Genomic DNA, 9,929 nt, shown 5'->3' with positions numbered 1-9,929 from the left:
TATCATCCTTAAATCGAGATATAAAGCTGGGAAAAAAAAGTTAACAAAATCAACGCATTGATCAGTGATCACCAGTAATCTTAGCATATCGTGAAATATTTTTTGCATACAACTTTATATCAAACCTTGTTTAAAGTGAACATATTCTTTATAGATATTTTAGAACCATCAAGCTGGAATCTTTTGTGTCCTTTATTTTCCTCCGCATCTTTTAATTATGTGTTTGTTGATAGAAAACCTAACACAATCATCACTCAAAGTAATAAAATTCCTTAAATTTTTATCAAAAATGGATCAACACAAGAGTTGCGACAAGTACAACAACGGAGTGGAATTTGATCCATTTTTGAAATAACAAAAAATGGATCAAGATAGTGACTGACTACTCAAACAACTACAGATATTTATATTTTATCCAAACACTCTCCCCTTTTTTATATGGAGTTCTTTATTTGACACGCATACGAAGTTGATGAAATTTCTAGGTTTTCATTCATTTGGCGCACATTACACCTGTTCTTGTGTCGCCTTGAATTCATGTTTGGACCCAAGGGAAATGGCTCCTACACAGACACACATAAATAAACTTAGGGGCTTGTTTTGCATGTGAAGATTGATATGCAAAAAGACGTGAATGCCCTTTGTCCAAATGAAAAAAAATTATGATATACCTGATTGCCAGCATTTGGGCCATTTGTGGTAAAGAGAATAGGGTGACAACATTTATCTTCATTCATCAAGCTTGATTCCTGAAAGTGTGCAATTAGGGCAGCTTTTCCTTGAATTCGACCATATGCAAGACATGCCACTTTTCCACTGTGGAATTTCTCCCATTTTTTCCCATGAAATGACTGAAAAAACAAATCAACATTATTTCATATTGTTTTTAATTCAACTGAAAAGACAACAAAACTCACCTTGTGAAACTGCACTATCTGAAGTGGATCAATCATGTTTATAAATGCATACCCCATATTGCACCTATTCTGTTAAAAAGTACACATGAAACTTCACCTTTTATAGAAATATGATTATGGGTGTTTAAAAAAAAATGTGAAATAATACTTGCCTTGAAATCAAGAGGCAGATAAATGAAATCATAAGTTCCTTGATTATGTTCATCAATTGCAGCCAACAGCATTGCTGAACTATACCTGCAATAATAAGTAACAAAACTCGATTTAATAAACCCTAATATATTGAATCTTGATGATATGTAGAATGAGAAACAATTACTTATTTGGAATATTTTTGATCATCAATGTTGTTCTAGTGTCTTCACCACGCAAGACACGTTGAATATCAAGTTCATATTTTTTGTCATCTGTGTGAGTGTGACAAGAAACAGTTTCATGTCTACCATGTGAGGTTCTTCTTGTTCTTCCCCTTGGCCTTATAAAAGATAATGGCAATGTACTTTCTGTTTCCCTTTTGGGAGATTTATGTGTTTTAATAATATGTGGAGATGACATCATGGAATTAGGAGATGCTACTGGAATAACAACATCTGGTTTACAAGACTCCTCCATATAAGATGGTGGTGATCCGATTCCGATTCCGATCGCTTGTTGTTTATGTATAGGTGAAAATGAGAAGACAGGTGGCAGCATTTCAGATAACCCATGAAGATTGGGGAAGCTATGAGCACAGATGTTTTGATTATGAACATATGGAGGAGAATGTGACCAGATTACAGGGTTTAGATGATGATGATGATTTTGGAAGGTGTTGTAAGGTGAACCCCTAAGCATGTGTTCCATTTGTGGGATGTATGGATTCAACATATTATAGAAACCTTCATGGCTGATGGGTAGTGATTGATGATGGAAAGTAGGGTGTTCGGAGGAAATTGAAAAGTCTGAAGTAGTGATTTGAATTTGATCGGTGTTATTAAGTCCTTTAGCAATTGCAGGATTCTGTTGAGTGAAATATAATTTAGAATTTTCTTCCAATTCCATGCCTCCACTACTGCTGAACAGATCAAAATCTTCATCATCACCATTGACAGTAGCAGTAGTACAACCCAATTCATCAAGAACCCCAGAGAAGAGATCTTCTTCATCAGGAAGAAGACTTTCAATAGTTTGTGAATTTTTGGTACAAATTATTGGTTTTTCCTCTTTAAGGCATGTGGGTTTGGGTGGAGTAACTGCAGAAAACTAATATTGAATTAGCTATGCATATAATAAATAAACTAATCATGGTAACTACATCAGTTTTACAAGTATAAGTGCAGATTGAATAATGCTCACCTTGCTTATCAGCTTTGAGAGTTGATTTTCCAGCATGTTCCTTGCAAAGTAAGGAACATTATCTTTCAGAAACTTGATAACAATTATAGATCTTTCAAGAAGACAATAAAGGCAAAAGGTATTCTCATATAGGACAAGATAGAATAAAACAAACATGTTAAATACTGACAATAGTTAAAGGGGTACCTCACTGGGAAAGTATGTTCTGTGATTGTACGTATCCTGTTGATCCTTAACAGCAACTGGCATGATAGGCAAAAGAAACAAACTGAAGATTGATGAAAGATCTAGAGGCTTTGAGTTAGTATAACTTGATCCCTCTTACAAGATTATCTGAAAACGATAAGAACTTATTCAGTACAGAAAAATTAAAGTTAACAGTTAACAGAATATGTGTTATGAAAACATACACATGAACATGGAGGTTTTAGGCATATAAACTACTCGTAACCTCATAACCCACTTTAAAAGAAATGAAAGAGATCACTCGGAACTTTTAAAAATAATTGTGAACAGCATCACAAGTTAATTACAGGTCTTCTTCCTTCTGTTTTTGGGTTATCCAAACCAATTCTTCCAACATTCGTACGAACCGCTTCATATTGTTGAAATTCGACTAAAATTCCGAAATTCAGATACAAAACTAATTTCACAAAGTTCATAGGAAACAATTCAAATCGTCGAATGTACACGAAACACCAAAAATTCACAAAATTATACGAAATTAAGTAACGAGGCACAACTAAAAACAAAATAAACATGTAAAAATTCAGTATCAATCAAAGGAGCCGCGCTTACACCAACCACGACTGCTCCGATTTTGGGCATAAGTTATCACAAAAGAAGGTAATCTAATTCTAACAGACATAGCTGGGTTTGGAAAGTTAGAAAATTAGGTAAACCAGAACTAACCAGCGACCTACTCCTTTTGCGAAATTCGAAGCAACAAACGTGTATGAGCTTCTTTCACTAAGATGTACGCATCCACATGTTCACCGGAGACTGTAAAGATGTGTGAGAGGCGAGGAAGAGGAAAGTTGGCCGGAGGGTAGATGTAGTCCGGTGACCGGTGAGCTATAGGTGTGTCTGTGTAGCTTTGAAGGAGAAAAGGACAAAATGTGAAAGAAATGAAATGGGCGCGTTTTGTGTGTTTGCGTGGGACAGTTAAATTAATTAAGATTATACGCAAGCTATAAATAATAATTGGAGTAGTGTTAGGCCAAGATCAATGTTTTAAACCCGATTATATAATATGAATTAAGTAAAATTAAATAATGCATTTTCACAAGATAAGTTAAAAAAAAAAAAAAACGGAATTTGAATATATGTAATTTTCAGACAATTAATTATTAGGTAAATTTCGATTGCTTAAAAGTTTAAAACAGAAAATGATAGAAATATATTTTTATGCATCATTGAATTATTAATTTCAAATGTAGAAATTTATTGCCTATTTTTGTACCGGTTTTTGTTCGATACTTGTTTTTCTTCATAATAAAGTTATCAGTATACTAGTATTTTTTTTAATTAATTTAGGATTAAGATTTAAGAACATTGATAATACAGGTGATCATAAATTAATTACCAGAAAAATAATTACTTGATCCATGAAAAATAATTGCTTTAATCAAACACTAAAAAAATATAATACACGGTTACAAATACACATCCAAATATTATTTTATTATAACATGAAATAATTATCACTAATATTATTATTATTCAATAATGGTATATTTTTCTTTAAAATGGTTTTAACCGACAATTACGATAATGCAATGGTGTCGTGGATTTTGTAGATGGCCCATGCCATCTTTTAATTATTTCATATGTAAAAGTATAAAATTAGTTGTCACTTCGTTAATATATCATATATAATTTTAATAAGAAATATTTATATGATTCGAAAATATTAGATGATGAATTTAAACTAGAGATTAAACGGTCAAAGGGATGCAAACGAGTCGAGTCGAATCAAGAATAACAGCCTCGAACTCGGTTTGCTTAAATTTTTTAAGGCTCAAGTTCGACCTCGGCTTGTTTCGAGCCTTATGGTATGGAGCTTGAGATCGGTTCGTAAATATTTATACAGATTTGGGTTCGGCTCGTACACGGTACACCCTAACTCATTGTAATGACATTTACTAAAAAAATAATACAAATTTTAATATATAAAAATAAAAATATTTTTTATTTTATATATATATATATATATTGGGGGAGAGAGAGAGAAAGAGAGAGAGAGAGACTCCATTTGGGATCGTGAGCCTAATCGAGCTTAGTTGTAACATCTAAAAAAATTACAAGGTAAAAATTTCATTTTTCGTTCAACCATAAACACCATTTAATCATTTCAATCATTCAAAAGTATATCAGGTTAAAATAGTTATCAGAGTACAAATGTGTTGCGATCAAGTCGGTCCCTTCCCTTGCGAACTAGGATTACCTGAAAAACATTTTAAACATAAGCTGAAAGTGATGAAGATTAGTGAGTTCCCCAAAATACCGCATAACATACATATCTGTCAGCTCAAGGTTGTGTCGAGTCTATTTCGCTCTCAGGTCTATTTCACCCCCGAGTCTATTTCAACTCATGTGTCGGCCGAAGGCCGTACCGGGTCTATTTCACCCCCGAGTCTATTTCGACTCATATGTCAGCACGAGGTTGTACCGAGTTCATTTCACCCCACATACATATAACAAACAAGCACATAGGCATACATACATACAGTAGGAGTCACAAAGACTACAAGCACATACCATCCTAATGTCCTACAGTATAGTGAGCAACCTCACCTCGGTCCATTGACAATCCCAAAGATGCTCGAGCTACTGGACCGAAGAATCCCCCCGCTAACCAATCAAATACAATCATGATCAATAATCAGGTCATAACCATAATTGGGAATTAATTCACTAATCCCGACTCCTAGGGTAAAGGACTATTTTACCCTTCCCCTCAACCGGCCCAAAGACCAAGGCCCAAACTCAATGGCACTAAAAGCCCAATAATCGGCCCAAATCCAAAAGATACCCAAGGCCCAATACAAGCCCAATTCCATAAAGGCCCAACCAAAAGCCCATAATGTCAACTATCCATCCTCACGTCGTGACCAGTCCGTGGTCACGTCGTGAGATCCCGCTCGGTCCGATTCGAACTCATCCCGACTCAACTCAGTCAACTCAGACATAAAAAATCACTGGAGCTAACCTCACATCGTGAGAAGCCTCCTCCCACGTCGTGAGCTCCAAGAAGCTAACCAGAAACGGGGTCATTCAACCCTCACGTCGTGAGACCCCAAGTCTCATGTGGTGAGAATAGTCTAAAGCTAAAATTCCAACTTTTAAGTCGTTAATCCATTAAGCCTTGAACCCTAACTTTCCATACGGTCTTATAACTCCATTATACACTGTAAAGTCGATGCTTTTGAGACATCTATGTCCAATACATGTCTAGATCTCATTTGGGTCAAAATGTTAAAGAAAAGACATCCAACTTTCATGCAAGGTTCCAAAACTCAACCATTCACTAGATCTGAACTCTATATCACTCTTAAGACCCTGATAACACATAAAGTTTCCAACTTTATGGTTTACATTCATCAAACTTGCACAACCAAGAGGAAAAGTTGGACAAAACCTAGATCTATCATCATAGAACAATAAAGGAGGAATCTTTGATACACGTAATGGTCCAGAAACAATGTAAGATGATGATGATGATGAAGATTCATTGCAAGCCTAAACACAAGATCACATTCTTCTTATTCTTTCTTCCTTCTTCAATTCCAAGAAAAGCTCCAAAATGACCAAAGATCAAGCAAGGATGAAGACTAGGATTTTTATAAGTTGAAAGACGGTTTGGGGCCGATAAGAAACCCTAAAATGAGTTTAGGGATTCTTAAATAAGAAGGAAACCCTAAAATGATCATGGGCTTGGGTTGCATCAACTCTCACGTTGTGAGCCTTTATGTCTCACGTCGTGAGACCAGTCCCGAACAAACGTTTTCATCTAGCCGTTCTCACGTCGTGAGACTCCATTCTTCTAAAATCCAACCTTTTGACTCCTTGAAACCCTAAATCGATTCATCCAGGAAAACAGTTATTACATTAGTAAAATAGACTCGAGATCGGGTTCGTTTAATAAACAAACTTAATTAAGCTTGAGAAATCGATTTCAACTCGGACTCGTTTAAAATCGATCTAGAATCGAGCTTTTAATGAGTCTATCTTGGGTCGGGGTCAAACCAAATTCAAAGGAAAGTACTTGAACCTTACCGGCTATATTTGGTTAAAAACCGGATTTTATGAAGTCAGTTTTAAAAAGAAAAAGAAATGTTTATATTTAAAAATTACATATAAAAGAAAATTTAAAATATAAAATTTTTTGAACGGCAGTGTATATATAAAAGATTAGCTAGAAGCTAGCAAAAAGGAAACCAATTAGTTCATGAGCAGATTTTGCATCCGCTCAGTAAAGATTTTCCCAACTTTATGGTTCCTACTAGAAAACCAATTAAACGAAAAAGAAACAATAGAGTCAAACATGAAATCCTTCTTATACTTCTTGTTCCCAAACACTTGCGCACTCCGGTATGTCCAAAGAACCCAAATCAATGAAGCACATGTGACCTCAATGATAGATCTGCGAGAATTTGTCAACACCCTATCATCAATCCAAACATACACGTCTTCAATAGAATGAAAACTCAGAATCAATAAATCTAACCAAGTCGCCATATTATTCCAAAGTTTCGTCGCTAAAGAACGCTTCAAACATAAATGAACCACTTATTCAAGCACCTCCCCACAACAAGGACATAAAAAGAGAAGGCTATTCAATACATCTATAATCAAGATTACAACGTGTCGGCAACCAGTTAAGCAAAAGTTTCCAAATAAAAATATTGATTTTTATAGGAAGTAACTTATTTCACCTAGTAGCAGCACCACTAGCGGGGAGAGTCACGGGATCCAATCTATGTCTAGCAACCTTCATGGTAAAAAAGTCCTCCATCCCGACAACCCATCTCCAAGAGTCGTGCCTATCCGAAGGCCGAAAAGAATCTAGCATCTCCATAAGTCAGTGAAGATGTGACCGCAACACCCCACCAACTATTGGTCTTCTCCTCATAATCATCCAAGCATTACCTGACCAATACTCAGAGATATACGCATCGCCATTAGAATATTAAAGCGAGCAATCTTGGGAACTCGACACTCAACATCACATCACCCAACCAAACATACAACCAGTATTAAATCTAAAACAGAAAACAAATTCGCTAATTTTGTGATGATCGCTACAAAATTCACTATATGATGCGAAAATGGTTTTTGAAGATACTCACAATAAAAAAAACAAATTTAATTAAAAATGGTTAATCTATAAATTACATTATATTTTTGATTTTTTTCTTTAAAAAAAAACTTACAATTTTTTTTCGATTTGAACCTTTTAGCATGTTACCGATAATATTTCGGTTTTACATAAAATAAATTTGGAAAAGCCTTCGACTTTTTTTCGAAAGAATTCAAAATTTACAAACTTTCTCGTTTTGACTTATGATTTCCCTGATTTATTTCTTGTTATTTATGGTGTTCTCGATGGTTTCAGCATTAAAATATGAATGAAACTTTTTGATTTCTAAACCAAATAAAAATATCAGTGTGTCCAATTGTTATTGACGAAATGTGTATCAAATTTTATTTACATGATGATAAGAGGTTCCAACGGGTGAACAATAACAGGTTAAATTTGCATTAGATTGTTTACATAATTAAAACAAAAGACAACTTTCAAACTCCAATCTATGTTGAAAATCTAATTTCAACTTCCATGTTTTCCAGATAAAATTCATATAATTTCACTAGTTTATAACCCGTGGGAACCACGGTTATAAAATTAATTAAACTATTATAGTGAGAACTTAAAATTATCAATCAATTATTTCAAATAAATTATTAAGTAGGAGATATTTTTTTAGTTATAAAAAATTATAATTGTTAATTTAAATAAATATGTGAAATTACATCACTTTATAATTTGTATTAATTTTAATTTAATTTTTATTCTAATGTAATTAAATTAATATAATTAGAGTGAGAAATTTAAATTTTAAAATTTAAAATTGAGAATTAATATGTTGATAAATGACATGCATTAATAAAGAAGCCTAATAGGGTGACACATGGCAAAAGTAGAATAAAATATGCATTAATTAGGAGGCTTAATAGGATGACACATGTCAAAAGGACATTAAAACTATTCTTTTATTATAATAGGGATTAGATTCCTTTGAGACTTATTTTTTTCCATCAATAGACTAGGTTGGATTTGCATGTTACATTGTTTACATAATCAAACAGAAAGACCTATGGGCCGTTTGTTTTTTTATGAAAAAACAATTTTTGGCTGCGCCACGCAACACTTCCGCGTGTGTTGCCTGGACTAGCCCTATCGAAAATACCTGATACCCGAATTACCCGCCCGATTTTTTCGGATATCGGGTAAATTTTTTCGGGTAATCGGATAACCCGATTTTTTTCGGGTCGGGTAAATGGTACATTGTTTGGGTTTCGGGTATACCCGAATTACCCGAATTATTTTAAAAATTCTTTTTATTTTAGAGCTTGTACTATATAGCAGATATTTGATCACGCTTAAACTAATTATCATTATTGTAAAACATGAATCTATTTATTATGACAATATGACACTAACAATATTAAAAGTAATTGTTTATATATCATTATATTCTTTACAACTTAACTGTTTTCTAGATTATAGTTTTTATTGCAACTAACAAACTCATTTTCTCTTATTAGATTAGATTAAGTTGTTAAAAAATTACTTTATATCTCAGGTATTATTGACTAAAAAATCTTAATGTTCAAAGCTTGAGTAACTTCGTTTATGTCTCGTTTGTTTATATAAACAAGACTAATAAAGCATGACGTATTTATTTCATTAAATTTATTTTCAGGTGAAATTAAAAAAAAATTATATATTTCGGGTAATACCCGAATTACCCAAACCCGACCCGATACCCGAATTACCCGAATTCAGTTTGGGTAGGGTAACGGGTATTTTTTCTAACATGAAAAACCCGAAATTATCCGACCCGAATTACCCGAAAAAATTACCCGATCAACACCCCTACACTGGACCATCATTTTCAAACCAATTCTCATCTTAATTTAACTTATATTATTCAACATATATTTATTTTAATTTTTTTCAACAACATGTTTATTATTTTAATCTCCTTATACTAATAAAATAGTATGTTTTTTGTCATTTGTGTCACCCTATTAGACTTCCTAATTAATGTCACGTCACTTTCCAACTCATTGATTCTCCATTTCAAATTTTAAATTTTCCACTCCAATTACATTAAAATAATAACATTCGATTAAAAAATAAAATAAAACTAATACAGATTATAAGGTGATATAATTTCACGTATTTATTTAAATCAACGATTATAATTTTATATAACTAATAATATCTCTTAATTAATAATTTTTTAAAAATAATTAATTAATAATTTTGAGTTTTTTATCATGAAAGTTTAATTAATTTTATAACTGTGATTTCCACGAGTTATAAACTAGTAATATTATGAAGGATATTATAAAAAATTCGAGTATATTTTACATAATTTCAAAACCATT

General features: G+C 33.0%; 1 protein-coding gene across 3 annotated transcripts; it reads right to left on the bottom strand.

Annotated features, from left to right (window-relative positions):
• Positions 1 to 254: 254 nt before the first annotated feature.
• On the bottom strand, positions 255 to 3,417 carry LOC145102669 (uncharacterized). 3 transcript variants are annotated; one of them, XM_079040123.1, is made up of 8 exons: positions 3,165 to 3,417; positions 2,439 to 2,585; positions 2,253 to 2,292; positions 1,237 to 2,149; positions 1,070 to 1,154; positions 918 to 986; positions 672 to 851; positions 255 to 563 (listed from the first exon to the last, which is right to left on the bottom strand). In XM_079040123.1, exons 2-8 carry the CDS (start codon positions 2,499 to 2,501, stop codon positions 435 to 437), a joined length of 1,479 nt encoding a protein of 492 aa, XP_078896249.1. In that variant the 5' UTR covers positions 2,502 to 2,585; positions 3,165 to 3,417; the 3' UTR covers positions 255 to 434. The 3 variants fall into 3 exon arrangements, with proteins under 3 accessions (XP_078896249.1, XP_078896250.1, XP_078896251.1); XM_079040124.1 differs by lacking the exon at positions 3,165 to 3,417 and adding an exon at positions 2,663 to 3,047; XM_079040125.1 differs by lacking the exon at positions 3,165 to 3,417 and having other exon boundaries at positions 1,237 to 2,159; positions 2,439 to 2,580.
• Between the last annotated feature and the right edge of the window lie 6,512 nt (positions 3,418 to 9,929).

This window comes from Lactuca serriola, chromosome 4 (genome assembly GCF_051521515.1).
Source record: "Lactuca serriola cultivar US96UC23 chromosome 4, Lser_US96UC23_V15, whole genome shotgun sequence".
NCBI lineage: Eukaryota > Viridiplantae > Streptophyta > Magnoliopsida > Asterales > Asteraceae > Lactuca > Lactuca serriola.
Note: the sequence above shows the minus strand (reverse complement) of the source record. Positions and strands in the feature narration are given on the sequence as shown.

Bases quoted from the DNA above. Each gene is read 5' to 3' on its own strand.
- LOC145102669 (XM_079040123.1), bottom strand. From the start codon at position 2,501: ATGCCAGTTGCTGTTAAGGATCAACAGGATACGTACAATCACAGAACA. The intron at 2,293-2,438 runs GTACCCCTTTAA...TTACTTTGCAAG, and splicing joins GAACATACTTTCCCAGTGAG to GAACATGCTGGAAAATCAAC. The intron at 564-671 runs GTATATCATAAT...GTGTCTGTGTAG, and splicing joins GCCCAAATGCTGGCAATCAG to GAGCCATTTCCCTTGGGTCC.